This window comes from Rhinatrema bivittatum, chromosome 15, assembly GCF_901001135.1.
Source record: "Rhinatrema bivittatum chromosome 15, aRhiBiv1.1, whole genome shotgun sequence".
NCBI lineage: Eukaryota > Metazoa > Chordata > Amphibia > Gymnophiona > Rhinatrematidae > Rhinatrema > Rhinatrema bivittatum.
In genome coordinates, this window is record NC_042629.1 from 57,908,276 (window position 1) to 57,927,156 (window position 18,881).

Consider the following 18,881-nt stretch of genomic DNA (forward strand, 5'->3'; position numbering starts at 1 on the left):
AGGTGGGAGGGAGGAAAATGAGGGAGGGGGGAGGGGGGAATGAGGTGGAGGGGGGGGGGGGAAATGGACCGAAATTTTTTTTTAATGTAGCCCATTGTTACGGGCTTAACGGCTAGTATATATATAAAAAAAAAAAAGTAAAATAAAAGGCTGCTAAAATAAGCCATACATAACCAGAACCACCACCAGTAAATATTCAAGAACCTGAGACTGCCAGCGGGCTCTACAGAAAATATAAGCGGGGGGAGAATCTTCCAAACTGTGCACGTAGGCATCAAGAGGACGGCTTTTCGCTTAGAGACAGTGCAGACCAGTGCATCCTCTTTAGGGAAACGTAAACGTTCCCTCACTGCTGGATCCAGCAGGCAGAGAGCTTCTAACGCCCAGCCCCCTTTAAAGCTAGCTTCTGGGGCATCCCATTCCAGGTTAATCAACTCCTGGATGGCTTCCAGCACTGGGAAGTAGCAGGAGGCTTTGCGCAAGGAAATCAATGGGATTCTCTTCTTTGGTTCCATCACAGATTCCGCTCCAGGAACTCCCGGCGTTTTCAGGGTCTGGGAAACCGAGGCCGGCAGTTCATCTCTATGAAAGAACTGTAACCTAGTTCTAATCCCGGGGGAATCTCCTCTTCTTTAAAGGGACCTTGCTCTTCGTCTGTGCCATCAGAGTCCCCACTTGGGATAGCCTTGTTCAGGTGGGGCATGCCTCGAGGTCTGCCAACAGGAATGGGAGAGCGATAGGGGGCCAGCGAGGAAGTAGACTGTGCCTGTACAAAGGCCTGTAGTCCCTGGAAAAATTCCACCCAAGAAAAGGGAACAGGTCCATGCCTAGCCCAGGGGGGAACTGGGGACCCAGCTAAGTTTCCCTCTCCCATGGCAAACCCAGCCAAGGGCTCATTCAGATCCGGAGTACTTCAAGTTAAGACTGCCAACCCATCATCTGAATGGGAATTGGATAATTTGGAGGAATTGAAGATGCTATAGTCGCAATATTCAGATAAGTAATACTTTTTTTTTTTTTTTTTACTATAACAGCTATTTTAATAAAAAAATGTTGATATCTTAAAATTGTCATGACATAGGGTAGAAAAATACAATAAAGTAATAAAAATAGATATTTGCTTTAAGATTTTTGGAACCGTGTGCTCAGATGTGATTCTGTTTGAAGCCCGCTGAGGGCAAGAGACAGTAGATTTATCATCTTAAGCACATTTTGATTCGGATACCAAGTTCCTAGGAACTTTAATTTGGTGCACCTTTTCGTTTTTGGATTCTAATTGAAGATGTTTGCTTTATTCTTGTGTTGATTATAAGATCAGTGCAAAAACTGCCGACCTGCAAGTTTTGAAGAAAGATGGGAGAGGAGTAAGAGAAGGGAGCACTAGGGATGAGCTCTTGCTGCTCTTCTGATGGGGGAGGGGAACGGGGCAGTTGGAAAGTGAAGATGGAAAGCAGAGGAGGGGGCAGGCAGATTAGGGGAGAGGTGGGGGGGGTTAGAGAAAGGGAGGTTGAAATAAGGGAGATATGGAAATGATGGAACAGAAGAAGGGAATAATGGAGGAAAGAGACAAAGGGAGGAAGAAGGGAAGTGAGAAAGTAGAGGAATAAGCATGGGTACAACATAAAGACAAGACACCGAACTGGGGATGTGCAGGTATGAAAGTGACAGAGGAGATATTATGAAAGTTGTAGACCCTGGCTTACCTTTTCTGAGTAGGTAAATGTAACAATCTGTCAACAGCACATACACCAGCTGTAGATTTCCCTCCATGTGACCTGTGCTCATCCGGACCATCTGTGCAGAGAGAAGGAACAGATATCGGGCTCCGGACAGAACTAATCATCACGCAGCCAGAACACACACACGACAGCCAATGGCGAGATTACTTATAGGCACAACCTGCCCGCAAAGATGTCCCCGAGCATGGGAACAGATAGCAGCCAGATCCATGGCTTCACTGCACATGGGGACAGCAGAACACCAATGATCGTAAGCGAGAAGGTTCAGGTTGCCCCCTGGGAAGATCTTTCTGGCAGTAAGGGCAGTCGAGCACTGGAACCGGTTACTTTGGGAGGCAGTGGAATCTCCGCCATTGAAGGTTTGGTAAAAGCAGATCTGAATTGGAGTAGGTAGAGTGGATCCTGCCTGGAGGAAGGGATGGTCTGCCAGACCTCCTATGGCTAACATAGCAATCTCGTAGCAATTTGACTAGCAAGTATTTGGGAGTGCAATTTTTATGAAAGGAGGTGCTTTGGGAAAACCAACTCATGTTCTGCAGTGCTGTCTGTACAGAGGATCCCCACCCATTTACACTCAGCAGCCCGGGTGATGCTGAAACCAGGAAAGCTACGTGGGAGTTGGTTAAAAAAAACACAGACGTAAAATCAGGATGTACTTACCTTGAACAGCTGCTCCTCGTTTTCCCGGAAGACATGAATCATCAGCAGTAGCAAATGGTTATTGTCCACCCTGACAGAGGACAAGCAGGAGAAAGAAAGGTTGGTTTTTTAAAATTATTAATTAATATAGCCAGCGATTGACTAGCACTGAACATTCAGGGCATTTTAGGCTCCCACATGCAGCCACCTCTGTGATGCCTGGCAGTTTCTGAAGGGAGGAAGCAAGGTACAAAAAAATAAAACTTTATACTTTCCTTACCTTCTGATATTGTGCCGGACCTGCCGCATGTATGCACTATTCTGTGGGGCGCTTGTGAGAAATCATTATAGGCTCCCCACCAAGACCACAAGGGTCTACATGGCCACACCACAAAAATCCTATGTAAGGACACAAATACTTACAGTTTGTCACCTTGGGGTGCAAGGGACACTCCTGCTAGAAGGGGAGGGGTGATCATAATCACAATACAGCAGAAGAGCTTCCAACACCTTCCTCCCATCCCCTTCCGTCACAACAAGGCCTGTGGCTTATTCGGTGCAGGATAGGTCGAAGGGCTCAAGCATAGGCCGGATCAGAGCGGGATGGGGAGGAGCGAGGGAATCATGTGATGCGCTAAGCCTACCAGACATTCTTCCAGAAGTTTCTCGCCAAATTTCCTCAACATAATCCTTTAAATACGATTTAAACCTCTACCTTGCCCTATAACGTCTATACACAAGGGCAAACGTTCTTTGCCAGCCCTGTGGGCAAAACGAGAAATCCGAAAATGGAAAAAAATGTTTGTTTGTTTTTTTAAAAAGGCGGCCTAGCTGAGGGCTTGCCAACTGTGAAGATAGGACAGTGCCAAAATCTCAAATTCCTCAGATACAGAAGAGAAGATACACAGAATTATGGTCAACTTAATGCAAAAAACTGATTCTAAACTAGGAACTGTGGTCGAAAAGATAAAATCAAATAAGCAGGCCTAAGTCTCTCTTTGAAAGCTCCTCTCTCATTTCCCACCCTCCCAGCTGCTCACACTAACTTCCAAAGTCTGAACACATCGCATATCTGAGACCCCGCCACAATCCCTTTTTATCGGCTCCCTTCAAGCCAGCAGCTGAGTAATCTCTCCTCCGTGCTGTATCACAAACTGACCTCAAAGAAAGGGGAACTCGACACCCCTGGAAACTGACCATCTTATTACCCCTTTCTTCGAACAGACCCAGCACTTGAGAGAGAGCAATCTGCAGCCTCCGCAAAGGCCCACGGGTTTCAGCACTTGGATCCCTACAGGCTGAGGGGCCAACGTAATAAGATGAGCGTCCAAATGATTCTTCACACAGTTTAACGCACAAGCTAAAAATAATTTAACTCCTGATGCAGTAAGCTAATGCATCAGAAGTTCAAAAAAAAGCACACGAACCTGAAAATGTGCACAGAAGACTTACTTAAGCTGCATTCATGCATACAAAGTGACTTCTACACATAAAGCATGATTTATGAACACAAAATTTGCAGAAGGGGTTGATTTCAACATATTTGTCATGAACTAGAGCGTCTGAAAATGGGTTGTGCGCTCCTGTCACAAAGCTGCCACGAAACCACGAGGACTTGGTAAAATGGCTGAGTGGGTAACATTTGCCATAAGACAGCAGGAACTCTGCAGCAGGACTGAGTGCACCTTTAATCGTCAGTGGATGCCCCTTTACCTGAAAGCACAGGGATGCGTTGCTTCTGAAGGACTGCCCTGACCCTCCTCGACTCCCGAATCTTCAGCGCTGCTGACACTAGGGCTGGGCTGATCTCTCTTTGGTGTACATAAATTCCCCTGGTAGTCTGTTCCCACTCGCTCATTCGTGGCTTCCGATCTCTCCTCTACATGTCCTGCTGTCTGGGCTTTTCCACCCCCTCCTCCTCCCCCTCCTTCCTCTTCTGCTTGGCCAGCAGTCTCAGAGCTACCAGAAACATGTGGCGGTTGGCCATTGCTTGCAGCGTCATGGTAGCCACCACCTGCTGCAGGAGTGTTTGGACTCTCAGGGGTAAAGTGGTAGAAGTCCATGGGGGCCGAAATCCCCTGGCTAAAGTCACCATACGGTGGTCCATCTGGGGTCTCCCCCAGAGAGCAGGTCCGAAAGGGCTGGTCGGGGGGGTCGCTGTGGCAGTTCCAGTGCCTGGGGTCGATCTGCCCGTTCAGCCTGTCGATGACTTTGCTCAGGGGCTGCCCCACGCTCTCCATGGACAGGTCCTTCATCTCCGGCAGGCGGAGTCTCACCGCGTCTCCTCCGGCTGCTCGGTGCTGCTCGTCCTGGGGGCTTCCGGCGGGTCCGCTCTCGCCGACGTCCCTGCTCTCCTCCTCGGGCTCCCCGGTGCTCGGAGTGGAAGGATTCGTTTCCTCTTCAGATCTGTGCTTCTTTTTCTTGACCGTTTTCTTCTTTTTCCCCAACCTGCAAGATGAACAAACAAAAAGTAACCTGCTCCAAATGTAAGTCCATTGCAAGTGGATGACCTCTATAAACATGTCACATCACCACGGCTTGCTGCCACAGAGTCGGCCTGCGCAGCAATGGGTTTTTCTGCCAATCTTAATAACGCGAGGGGAGGGGTGACTGCATTTTGTCACAAAGTTGTGGCAGCAACATAATACGGCTTTGGTGGTTCTGCGCTACAGAGCACCGACCACGTCTTACTGCGCTCAATGCGCAGTTTGAGAGGAAATCTCTGTGGTGAGGAGCAGGGTGGGGTTCTGAACCCTCATCCGTTGGGGCCAGCTGGGCCACGGAGGTGATGTGCTCAGTCCTACGCCATGTTGATAATCACAACTGGACTACTGTCACGGCCAACGCGTGGACCTCCCGGTGTGACTCGCCCATAGGCTGCAGGTGGTGTCAGGATACACGAGAAGGGGGCTCCGCTATCCCTGTTTTGTGAGTGGCGGTACATTCGCAATTAAAAATTTGAATACTGGCCTTTTGGTCTGAGGAGGCATGGCCCTGCTTATTTGAAAAGCAAGTTGGCCGGGTATTACCCAAAATGACAATCTAGCCAAGGTGAATTACTGGCCATTCCCTCTTTTCCAGTGCTGGCGCCATCTTTGTGGCATGTTCATCCAACAGATCTTAGACTGGGGTACAATTCTGAAAGGGCGGGGGGCTTGGTTCTTATCTTGGGTGCTAGGATAATTGCCCCCATTTTCAACATTTTTGGTAGGTAATGCAGCTTTGTGGACAGGGGAATAGAGCTATCAGAAGATTGATATCAGGAGGGTAAGTTCTTGATTTTTACTTGGTCAAGGGTTATCAAAATATCCTTGACCAATACTATGTTTTTAAGAAGTTTGGTTGTTTTTTTTTGGGCTGCATGGTTTTAGATATCGTAAACTTGAGAAGCGAAGTACATTTATTAATTACCTCCCTTTTCAGGTCAGGGCAGTGATTAATACAGATTTTAAAATAATTAAGAGTAAAAGGAAGATAGCTGTGTCAGTCACTGAGCGTCGCTGGGAACGAGCTTCCAAGACAACCTCCAGCTCTCGGAGCAGGAGATCAGAGCTTCCTGAGCACATCTGGGAGAGGAAATCCATGCCCAAAATTTAAGGTAGCCAATTGTCCAGCCAGATGCAAGTGTTAGAAGGAGGCGCAGCAAAACAGCGATGTCAAAAAGCTTCTCCACGTGTGGGGAAAATAAGGCCCCATGCGACATCGCAGAAATTTTAAACTGAATAGCAAGTTACAGCTCTTCAGCCGGGTGGGATTTAGTAACATGTAACGTCCAGCAGCAGCCATCGTGGAGAGGCATGGGCCATGCTGCACAGGTACTGGCGATTATTTATTTAGTAATTGCTGGTCAGCAGCGAACAGATATGTACAAGTGGGAATGCTGGCGCTGCCCAGTCGCACTCACCTGATGACTTCCAGTTCCATGCAGCTCTCAGACTGGTCTGTGCCCTCCGGCGTGACCTCTGCTTTATCCTGGGAGATGCTATGCAATGGGGTGGTCTCCGCAGATGACACCACCTCTACTTGCTCTTCATTGAAGGGGTTGTGGCGCTGCGTTGGGCTCTTCACGGCTGCCCTGGTACAGCTGAGGTCTGAAGCCATGGAACGGGGATAACCAATGGTGTCGGTGAGGTCTCCGTCTGGTGAAACAGGGCAGGAGGCAAGAGGGTTAAAGAAGAAGAAGGTCAGTCAGTGGATCCAAGGTCAGTGGTGCACTACAAACCCTCCTATCAGGCATCCCAGGGTAAAAGAGAAAGGTCATGATTTGTTTGAGTGAGAGAAGAGGACATAGGTCCATATGAAATTAATTTTATAAGTGCATGCCAAGAAGTTTTTATGACAGAGTACACTGAAAGCCTTTTTCTAAAAATGGCAGATATAAACATTCACCTCAGATCTTGGTGTATGATCACAATTTATTTAATTCTACTTGTGGTCAGATGTAGGAGGTGGTGTTTTTTTTTTTAAACCTTTTATCCCTAAGTCCTCTTCCTCCACTTTTTCCTAAGGTCGTACTGGGATAAGCTGGCTGTGGGCTGGAAGGGGTTAACACTGCACTGCTCTCTCATCAGCAGAGCTGACTGCAGCAGTGTCCCTCCCTCCCCACTTCTCACACACTCAAAGCCCGGCCTTTGTCTTAACTGGAGACACAGCTGCAGAGTGGTCACTGCCCCTCGCTAGGTCCATGGACTGGAATAACCAAACTAGCGGCGCAGAAAGCCCACGGTAGGCAGGGAGAGATGATGCTGGCAGCCCTGGGCAGTTCCTTAACACAGTATCACAAACCGGTTTCAAATCTTGAGACCGCACCCAGAGGCTGGTATGAATCACATCAGCTGCCACCCTAAAAGAAATTCTCAGTTCACCTTAAAAGGTGACAATTAACTAACAAAAGGTGACACAGTTGGTAGACAACATTCTTGTATACCATGTTTCAAGGTTTTCTATTTTTATGAGCAGGTCAGGTGTAGCCAGGTTTCAACATCATGCTTGGGGGTGCCTCGAACCCCAACAGCGGGTCAGGTCCTGCATTTGAGAGTCATGGTGGGGTGCTGCTTATCCCAGCAAGTCATGAACAGCCAGACACCCACCCCTCGGTTTGAGCGTTGTTCTCGGGGGGGAGGGGGAGGGGGGGTGCTTTTTACACTAGCATCAGCAAACTCACTTGTTTTCATCCCGAAAATCAATTTCATTGCTTTTTTTCACCATCGAGAATGTAAACAAACAACATTATTGGGCCACTTTCAAAACACATGGGAGTTGAAAAATGTAACTATTTGAACAGAGAACAAAAAGCACAGGGAAGATAAGACAGGCAAGATGTAAGCAAAACATGCAACCCTAAAAATAAGGAGTGTGTATGGTATTTATTAGCAAGATTCAGAGGCAGCGGGCCCTGCAGTGTGAGGAGGAAAAGCAGTGAGCTCTGGTGCCCAAATCAGATGTGTCCGCCCCCATGGCCCTGGAACATAAATGCAAAGCTTGAACATGGCCTTCCACACAACCTTCGTTATGGCCTCAATTCACAGGGCTTTACATATGAAATTGCTCGGAATGACACTCAGCAAACTCAGACAGTGTTTTGCCAGAAGAATGGATTCCTGTCTGCCTTATCTTCATGTCTGGACACAAAGTTAACACTTACAACAGCACCCTGGTGCTTGGGCCTCACAGCTGCCACAGTGATAATCTCCCAGTCATACTGAGGGGGCTTGTACATATTTTTTTCAGAGTCTGGGGAGCGGCCATACTAAATTTGGATCTCAATCAATTCTCACCTCCCTGTTTGGTTGCATCACTCTGTCCTTCTCCCTGGTTTACATGCCTTGACGCTGTTACTCCCTTCAGAAATGTAGGCTCAACGTGACCGCATTAATTAATCGCCAACGTCCAGCATGAAAGAAAATTAATGTATCAACCCCCCCGCCTCCCCCCCTAAAAAAATCCAATTCTCAGTCGTAGAAAATGCATCTGCCGAGTTTAAATGCAGGTTCAGACACCTTTTTCATTTTTCCCCCCAAGTCAGGAGCTAATGTCGCTGGCTGTCCTGTTGTCATGGCCCGGACAGGAGTCTGACATTCAGGCTGGTACCGGTGGAGTCCAAGGTAGAGATGGAAGATGATGTCCCCTCTCCCATTTACATTAATGGGCTTTTACAGCAATTGTTCTCAACTCAGTCCTCAGGAGCACACTGGCTAATCTGGTTTCAGGCCATCCACAATGAACATGCACTGGGTATACAGCCAAATCTCTATATAGTCAGCCTGAAAAGCAGACCAGGTAGGGTGCTCCCAAGGACAGGACTGAGCAGCACAGTTTTGCACGAATGGTGACAAGCGTTACATTGTAAGTCCTTGGACTCCTAAGGAGAACGTAGCATCTTTGTGCCTTCCAGCTCCTTGTTGGGTAAAAATAAAAATATCTATCTATCTTTGTATCATGATTAGAGACCTCAAAGCCCTGGGCCTGATCCCCAGCTGAGGCCACATTTATACTGCACTACGTGTGATTTTATACAAAGGATGCCGCTGCAGCAGAGAAGCATGGCATGCCAGACTGTTTCCCCATTTTCCCTTTCGGTTTTGGTTTTTTTTTCTTTTTGATTTCTATTGCAGTTAGAATTAGGCTGTATCGGGCTCCAGCCCCATGGAATCTTTGATCACAATGCCTCAGGGTTTTCTCCCATTTTAAGCTCTCTTTGGCCTCCCATATAGCTCAGCCATTCCCAGCAACAGTCCTTGGCCAGAGGGCCACTGACCATGGCACCCTTAGGAGCCCAGTATGCATGGACCATGAGTCAGACCAGTTTTTGTCTCTTGTGAAATGAATGGAGCTGTAAACAATGATTTCTGGACAGACTCGGGGAAAACCTTCCAGCTCCTGTCTCACCATTTCCTGAAGAGATGGTGAGACAGGGGTTTCAGCTGTTACTGTCGTTTTTCTACCCTGTCAAACTTTTCCCTTTACAAGGGTCCTTATTTTCTAATTTTAAGTTAGACAGCAGGACAACAGTACAGTATTCCATAGCATTAGCAGTTGGAGCCAACAGAATTAATTCATGAGGCAGAACACACTGCTGACATGCTGTGAGGTGGTGGTGCTAGAATGACAGTTGAGTGTTACAAAAGCTAATAGGGATAGTCAAGAGAGCTTGCAAGAGGTGTTGTCATAACTAAGAAAGGGAAATAGTTTGAGAAAGTTTATACTGATAAACTGTAAAGCCAGGATGAAGTTAGTGATCAGTGTTTTTAGCTGATCTTATCAGGCCTTCTCATAGCTGACTAAAAGGTGCAGTGCCTCACAAACAAGCTGAAATATATAAAGTAATATTGCTGTGAAATCTCTTTTCTTCTTTCCTGCCTGCTGTAATGCAGTTTTAATCGTTTGTTCACTGTACCACCTTTTTTTTTTTTTTTTTTTTTAATAATAAACATTTTAATTTATTAGCTCTATGTTTGTAACTGATTAGTAACCCAAGTGAGTTTCTATGGTTCCAAGATTTTGGTATATGGTCTGTGAATGCCTGTCTACTCTGCCCTCAGGTTGTTGCGAAGTTTCAGTGTCCCCAGAAACTATCAGGGAATTGTTTGTGGGCATGATACTTACCCAATGGCAAGTGAAAACCTAGTTGGCAAATGGAAGGTTACCTGGACAGGGGCACGTGTGTAGGTGAAGCCTATGCAGTACTTACTAGGACCCTCACAGGGTCAAGCATTGACCCTTGGTGGGTGTTAGTGGTAGCACAAAGGCATTTCATTACAGAAGGTCCATTAGTTTCCCTTTCCCCACCATCATAAAAACGAGAGCGCGCAGTGCTGAAGCAGTTTTAAATGGACCAGAGGATTAAAGAAAGCAAAAAAAAAACCCAGACCATTCATTTTTATTTTTGCTAGTTCACTCCTCCTGGTTTATTCCTCCTGCTTTAGCAATAATCATTCTTATTGTTTCCCCAGTTGGGGCAGGTGGCAGGGCATTAATCCCCCATATTCAATAGCATTCAATCTCAAGCAAAAGATCAAGAGCAGCCCATAGTTCAAAACCTCATGCTGGACACTACACTTATCACTTCACTAATGCCAAAAAGCCTTCATTCTAGTAGAAGTATTGTGATGTAGAGACTTTCGTAGGGATCTGCTGCTTATCACAGAAGGCAGGTAAACCACTGATAGCTTTAAGGTAGCATGAATTATCCATAGAGGCGGCTTCTAATCATGTTGGTGCAACTAACGGTGTCCTACCCTGAACAACATGATCTGGGATTGCCTACAGTAATGCTAGCAGTCTGGGAGACCAAAAGACAGGAATACTGGGGGAGGGGGGTGGGAAATCAACCACATTCCACCTACTTATGATCTGTTATGTCATAATGGGAATGGCTTATAAAAATCTAAACTATTTTCTCCCTACTCATGCCAGCATCACAAATCTGCAGACACGGATGTTCTTTGGTGATGCCATGAACCTCCATCAACAGCATCTGTGTACACTTTGTATTCTTGCCTCAAACTACCAAAAATGAACCGATCACCACTAAGCAGGCATGCATTAAACCTAACCCCAAGTGGTCAGCATAGAATTGAAAAGAGTGTTATCCGAGATGTAATACTGTTTACTCCTGTTCAAAAATCTTTCCAAATGAGAGACAGAAATAATGGCAGAAAAGGACCAAATGGTCCATCCAGTCTGCTCAGTAAGTTTCTTACAGTAGTATCTGCTGTGCAGGTTACCTCCATTTTTCTCTTAAGGGTAACAACTACTGCTTTGTGCAGTTATCCCCAAGCCTTAAAACCCATAAAAATTTACTGCTAGCAAAGCTTTTACTGGGTGATGAGCCTTCTTGAAAAATCAGACCGTGCTGCTCGATGTGCTTTGCCTATGGACTTTGCCGCAGAAGCAGTCCTGCGTTTTTCCCCTTATGTCGGCGCATCAGTACTCCAGATTGTAAAGAGTTTCAAAGCTGAATTGGTTGTCTCTGAATCCAATTCCTCTTTCCTGCTGCCACCCCCTCCCCTTCCTTCATCGAAGCAGAGTGATGTTGCAGTTGCATCAAAGATATCAAGGTTTATTGATTAGGTTAATAATTCCATGCCTTCTGTTAAGGGTAGTAACTGCTATGTGCAGAAAAGGTTTGGTGTTCGTGCATCATTAAAACCTTTCAGGTATCTGAAGGTCTGTATCATATCTCCCCTGCACCTCCTCTCTTCCAGGTTATACATATTCTGATCCTTTAACCTCTCCTCATGGGTCTTCCACAACTAACCCCACACCATTTTGGTCAACCGTCTCTGGACCACCTCCATCCCGTCGATATCCTTTTTGAGAACTGAACACAGCACTCGAGGTGAGGCCACATCAAAGACCTGTACAAGGGCATTATCACCTCCTTTTTCTTACTGGTTATTCCTCTCTCTATACTTCTGGCCTTAGCTATCGCCTTGTCACATTGCTTCATCACCTTCAGATCATCAGACACTATCACCCCAAGGTCCCTCTCCCAGTAGGTGCACATTAGCCTTTCACCGTCCATCACATACAGCTCTATTGGATTACTGCACCCCAGATGCATGACTCTGCATTTCTTGGCATTGAATCACAGCTGACAGGTCTTAGACCACTTTTCAAGCTTTCTTAAATCACTTTTCATTCTCTCTACTCCTTTAGGCGTGTCCACTCTGTTGCAGATCTTAGTATCATCCGCAGAAAGGCAAACTTTACCTTCTATCACATCCGCAATGTCGCTTAAGAAGATATTGAACAGAACCTGTCCAAATACCAGTCCCTGATGTACTCTGCTTAACATGGTTCTCTCTTCAAAGTTTATACAGTACGTTCAGTTTACCATTACACACTGTCATCTTTCAGTCAACCAGTTTGTAATCCACGTCACTACCTTGGCGCTCACTCCCAAGCTTCTCATTTTATTCACAAGCTTATGCGGGACTGTATCAAAACCTCTGCTGAAATCCAAGTAGATCACATTGAGCCCTCTTCCTCGATCCAATTCTCTAGTTACCCAATAAAAAAAAAAAATACCAATCAGACTGGACCTTTCCCTTGTGAATACAAGCTGCCTTGGGTTCAACAATTTACCGGATTGTAGAAGTTTAGTATCCTTTCTTTCAGCAGCATCTCCATAAAATTTTCCTACCACTGAGGTGAGGCTAACTGGCCTTAGCTTCCAGCTTCCTCTCTGCTCCCACTCTTATAAAGCAGGACCACCACCGCTCTTCTCTAATCTCGTGGCATCACTCCCATTTCCAGGGATCTATCCAACAGGTCTTTCAGCACATCTGCCAAGACTTCTCTGATTTCTCATTGTATTTATCTAATTTTTCATAGTATCCTGGGCAAAAGGTCTTCATTTCCATCTCTATGAAGGTGCAGGTTTGTGGGGAATACCACAGGCATTTCTAGTTTGGGATTATCTGTTCTATCTTGACACAGGTAAAGTAATTCTAGCAGGAGAAAAGAGATTCATTCTTATTTAGCATTTCTCTGGGGATGGAGTAGGGGTTACACAACAAATACAATTTGGGATTCTCTCTCGAAGGATTACTCAGAAGGCATTCTTTTTGGTTCTGTCTGTTAAGTCAGATTGACTAAGACTTGGTCAGGCCTTCTCCGGTTTTATTCCATGTTTATGGAATTTCATCCCAAGGGAGACCATATCAGATGATTATTTGCTTTTTAGACAGCTGGTCATTTCAGTTTTGGTCTGTCTCCACCTGCTGGAAAGGAGGTTCAACCCATGGTCTGGACTGATCCGGGTACGTACAGGGAACTGCTTTTTAGACAGCTGGTCAAAATGTGGTCATTTTGCCAGCTAGAACTAGTTAATTCTTTTTAGAGCCGAATTTTATTTCAGATTTTAATTTTTACCATCAGTCTTTCTTCTGATGTTAACTCTTGATTTTGTAATGAGTCTATAAATCATTTGATACTGATGGTTTTATTTGCTCTATGATTTATTTTTGTTTCCTATATATGCTTCTTTTTTTTTTTTTTTAATTGGTTTTGAAATGTACCAAATCAATACAACCAGCACTACTTAAAATAGCAATGACCACATTATTTGTTCAAAAATCAGTATATAGTTTGATTAACCATTCCACTCGCCCCCTCAGCCCCCAAAATCCACACCTAAAGCAGGTATTACATTATAGATATGTCAGCATACTGTGCAAGAAAACGCAGCTTTACAAATAAAATCTGTTGCAACTATTACTCAGTTTTTATCAGCTACCCAGGCCTTATAGTGTGTGCAGACTGCTTGAAAAAACTAAGGGTATCGTTGCACAGTACCATCAATTTATATATAATGTACAACTTTAATTCTCATTTGTAGCGAATCAAGAATTGGGGCATTGGAATTCTTCCATGTCAGCTGTTTCACATCTGGCTGCTATTATAATTTGAAATACCAATTTCATCATCTTTCTAGGCCAATCATGTGGTACAATGGACAACAGAAAGACTACAGGATCCACCAGAACCACTATGTTCAATACTTCATCTAGCATTCCCTTCACCATTTATCCTATATGTTTTTTGAATTGCTTACTTGTTATTGATAACTGTTTTACATGAATGCTGTATAGTTCCTTGGAAAGATGGACCATAAATTAAATACTATGCTATCCTTCACTAGAAAAAAAAAAACCACCTAGTTTCTGCTACATTAAGAAGTTCGATATAATTCTTCTGCATACACACTACCATATAAACCAGCTCAACCACGGGCAAAAATCTTGACCACCAAAGACACCACTGCCACCAAGAGAAGCTTAAGTGAGAATCAGCATGGTCCAGCCTCTAAAACCCTAAGTCCAGGTTTAAGAAAGTAGGTTATACAAGAACTTCTCATGCACTTCAGCAGAAGGTACTGCAGGGAACAGTCTAAGCACTGACTGTTGAGGTGGTCACAGCTCCTGCAATACAAGCCTCTCCCAGCAGGAACATTGGTACAGAGGGAGCTCACAACTCCTGGAGTTCCAGCCTCCCCCAGCAAGAGGCACTGTAGGGAACACTGGCTGTGCAGTTATAGTTTCTTCCAAAAGGACGTGCTGTAGGGAATGGTGCAAGAACACTAGCTATGGAAGATCGCAGGAGGCACACCGGTATATCTAGGGGGTGCCTTTCAGCTTTTCTCTGACTCCATCTGCTGGAGGGGAGGCACAACCCAGCAGTCTGGACTGATCCTGGTACGTACAGGGAACACTAGCTATGGAAGAGCACCCAGCTTTTGCAGTCCCAGGCTCTCCCAGCAGATGGTGCTGCAGGGAATGGTACAGGAGCACTGGCTATGGGGAAGTTCTCAGGTCCTACAGTCCCAGCTTCATCCAGCGGGAGATGCTGCAGGGACTGGCAGAGGAACGCCGGCTACGCGACAGCTCGCTGTTCTTGCTGCTTCCAGTAGGAATCACCGTAGTACAGAAGAACTCATTGTGCAACCAAACTCAACTCCTGCAGTCCCAGTCTCTCCCAGCAGGACTGCTAGCTGTGGGGAGCCCCCGGTTTCTGCAGTTGCATCCTCTCCCAGTAAGAGATGCAGCAGCAGTGGGTGGGAGGTGAAGGAGGAAGCTCATGGCACATGCAGTTTCAGCTTCTCCCAGCTAACGATGCTTTATGGAATATATTAAGTGTACTTGGTAAGGGTGAGGGAAGCTGCTGCTTCTTGTTCACACTGGCCTAATAAGCATTAAAGAACTTTTAAAAAATTTCTTTTCGGTTAGTAGATAGTGAGATCTGGAAACCAGAGTACAGGGAGAAAGGAAGAACAGGCCAGATGATAGAATAAACCCTCATAATGGAATTCTGTAAGTCTAGAAATAAAAGTGTAACAGGCATTCGCTCTTTGTAATATAAAACTGTAACAGCTAGGCTAAGGGAGAGAAACACTGCAAAAGGGATTAAAATCAATTTAAAAATAGGTCAATACTACACATCAATCTGACAAAACAATGATGGGATACATTCATTATAATGAACAAAGAAAATGCTTTAAAATGTGACAGAACACTGCAAATCTGAGTGCCTGCAAGTGATCCATGTCAACAAGAGATAATTTGGGCCTGGTTTCTACTCAAACACTCTGTGATCCTGTAGCACCCTGCTAAGCAGGCTGCCTACTCCATCCTCATGCACGGTGGGGACCACAGAGACTGGCATCAAACACACCAAGAGCAAGGCAAACATCATGGACAGCATTTGGATGGTAACAGAAAGGCACTTAAAGGACAATGTATGGAGCAGGGCTTCCCGAACCTGTCCTAGGGTTCCCCCCCAGCCAGTCGGGTTTTTTTAGGATATCCACAGAGAATAGGCACGAGATAAATCTGCATATGCCAAGTCTCCAATGTTTGCAAGTTTATCTCATGCATATTTATTGCAGATATCCGGAAAACCCGATGGGCTGTGTGTGGGGGGGGAGGGGGAACGGACGGACACACACACACACACCCCCCTTGGCGTGGAGAGATTACAAATAGAGAGACCCAACAACTACTGAGCCTGCGAGGACGGCACCTTCCCTTCAGAGCTTTACAGAATTCCACCGAGATGGGGGCCGGGATTGTTCTTAAACGTGCAGTAAGCCAGCAACACAGAGAGAGTAAGAGAGGGCTAGGTCCCACCTTCCCAGTCTGTGCTGGGCACGGACAGCAGGGCTGGGTACACGTCTCCGAAATCATAATCTACAAAAACGGAGGATAAAAAAACTCAGGATTAGAAACAGAGGCAGGAGGGAGAGGGGAACGACATAAAATGGGAGAGAAACAGAACTCCCCTTCTAGCACCTATTTACAGTTCAGATACATTTTGTCAAGGGCCGTCACGAAGATTCCTGCGGTGGGGGCCCCACATCGGATCAGAGGGGCTCCCGGTTCCTCACCAGGATACAGGAGGAAGGCGCAGGGTATAAAACAAAGCTCCTTGACGTCTGGCCATCGTTCAGGGTTACATGAGTTTTTATCAGGTACAAATTGAAAATCTGTTAAAGCAGCAAATCAGGTCAGCCCCATGTAGCTGGGGGGGGGGGGTATCCTCCCCCCCCAGCTACATGGGCAGTGTTGCTAAGTGAACAGCAGCACTAACACTTCCATATGCTTTTACTGGGTAAAAAATAAACACGCACACAAGGTTTTAATATAAGAAAATAAACCTTACAAGAAAACCTGTACCCACAGCATGCTGAGCAGTATTTCAAAATGTATACAAGGCAAGTCACTGTATGGGCCCCTGGGCCCAGCTCATCTGCCTATTTTCCCCTTATCCACTGCAATTCAGAAAACCTTACCTGATTTGTGTCTTAACCTCACTTCCCTACTGTTAAGGAGCTTTTGTGCTCGTCTCCTGCCTTCTTGATTTCTGATACTGCTTCCTATCCCGCCACCTTCTCCGGGAGGGCTGTTCTACGTATCCATTGCCCTTTCCGTTTAGGGATGCTGATTCACACTGTCTTGGGATGCTGCGGAGACAGCGCTCACAGCCCCTGGGGGGAGGGAATCGCAGGCACTCTCAACAGCTGCACCCGCTAGCTGTACTAGAAGGAGCCCTGTTGCGTGGCCCCTGGGCCACAGATGGCCCCTTCCAGTCCCTGGGGATTACCCAGATAGTTGGGAATGAAGGCTTATGGCACTGCTTGCACTTTTGCGGTCTCCAAGCCGCCTCATCACCTCGCTCTCTTTCCCTCTTCCCCGGAGCCTACGTGTTAGGTCTGTAAGTCTCGCATCACAGGGCTTCTGGTAACCCTTTAAGAGCCCCCCTGCTCCGGACACGACCCCCTAGATGAGGTTTCAGCAGTGACTTCTAAAAGCGGGTTCTTACAATCTCTTCCCAGGCACGCAGCGGGCCGCCGGCGCCAGCCTGCACCCTGTGGCACTGCTTAGCACTCCCAGGGCCTTCTCCTTTTTGGACATCATTAACCTCATTACACGTTTTAGTGAATCCCACAGGTCTAATTAGCAGATTACTGGCAGATTAGTTCAGTTATCTGTATTTTTATACACCTCTCCCTTAAAAAGGTCTAAGAGCTCGCAACGCATGAAGAATCAATACTGCGGAAATTATTTTGAAATGTCCTCCTCTTTTGGGCTGGAATCCAGTGCCATGAACCTTACACCTGGGTAACCCTGAGGGATTGAAAAGGGGCTCTTTCTAGAACCCATAAAGCTGTGGGCCCTAAAATACAGCTCCCAGATACAGCTGTTGAGCAGTGACTGGGGCTCCCATCCCCCAGGGGGCTGTACTTCCTCCGCAGTATCCCCAAGCTGGCCCGAGGAGGGGGCAGACCTGACCCAGGAATTAAACCCCAATCCTCCCGCATGGCAGCGCGTAACACTGCCACTGACCTGGCCCAACTGTGTCTTGTTAAAGGAACCAAGCATCACAGAAACTTTGAAGAAAGAGCGGGAATCCTAACTAGCCATCAGCGACGGGGGTGGTTTGTGATTTTCATTTCTCATACAGATTCTGTATTCTGGGTCTCTCCCACCACAGCCCCTCTGGCGAAACACGGCCATGTTGGGGGGGACGGGGACTTGCATTACTCTGTAAAGACCAGCTGAATAAATTTGCCTGTCATAAATTGAGAACACTTTCCGAACTCGGAAGAGTTTACTTTGCTTCACGAACTCCCTGCTTGCACAGTCCTGCCCCCAAACATTTGTAGCGGACTTTGTGGGAGCCTGCGATAGACATTTACAAGCCACATTTGCATCTTTTAAAGGCCAAGGTGCCTTGGGGAGAAAAAAAAAAATAAGAGCAAAATCTGAGACATTACTAAAAGTACACTGCGAGACTGACGGAGGGGCCCCTGTGTCCAGGCGAAAGCTTGGACCAAAAATAGATTGGAGAGACTCATGAGTCAATGCCTGCACATGCTCAGAAAAAACCTTCCAAGAGAGGTAGCCCATGCCAGTGCCATCAGCTGACATCACTCACTCGTATGGCCAATTCATCCTGCTTATCGACAGAGGAAAATATTAGGGAAATCTGTACGAGGGGCAGGGAAAGTTCTCTCAAGGCATGCGACGAGGATCTTTATGATAAATATTTTGACTAATGCTCCCCTCTTGTGTCTCAGATAATGACAGGGAAACTCTTAAGGGTCCAATTCCACCAAAAACCTTAAGGCAGATAAAGTGGCTGGACCAGATGGGTTTAATATTCATTTTTACAAATTCTTTAGAGATAGCAAATTGCCATTTCTTGCTAAATTATATCAGGGCTATTCTTCCTATGTATCAGCGAACAATAATTCTCATGCTTAAGGATGGCAGATTTCTCTCTGTATTCTTGCAAGCAGTGTCTATATATATCCTAGGTAAGTATTACAAAGTGTCTGCCGGCAGAAGGGAATGCTGCCATTCTGCAGGAACACAAAGCACCTAACTCACTTCCTACCACGTGCAATGCTTGTGATTGGCACTAGCATAGGAAATGAACTCACGGATTACTCCGAAGCACGGCTTCAGCAAGAAAACCTCAGCAATGGGATTCTAACCT

The 18,881-nt window shown here is 46.1% G+C and overlaps 1 protein-coding gene across 1 annotated transcript in view; it reads right to left on the reverse strand.

The window, feature by feature from the left end:
• PLEKHM2 (pleckstrin homology and RUN domain containing M2) overlaps positions 1 to 18,881 on the reverse strand; it is a 66,937-nt gene that overhangs the window by 12,876 nt on the left and 35,180 nt on the right. The window contains exons 7-11 of the mRNA XM_029577877.1: positions 16,010 to 16,069; positions 6,283 to 6,517; positions 4,092 to 4,826; positions 2,400 to 2,469; positions 1,704 to 1,794 (exon numbers count right to left, since the gene is read on the reverse strand). Coding sequence (XP_029433737.1) covers positions 1,704 to 1,794; positions 2,400 to 2,469; positions 4,092 to 4,826; positions 6,283 to 6,517; positions 16,010 to 16,069 — 1,191 coding nt within the window. The remainder of the gene's footprint in view (positions 1 to 1,703; positions 1,795 to 2,399; positions 2,470 to 4,091; positions 4,827 to 6,282; positions 6,518 to 16,009; positions 16,070 to 18,881) is intronic.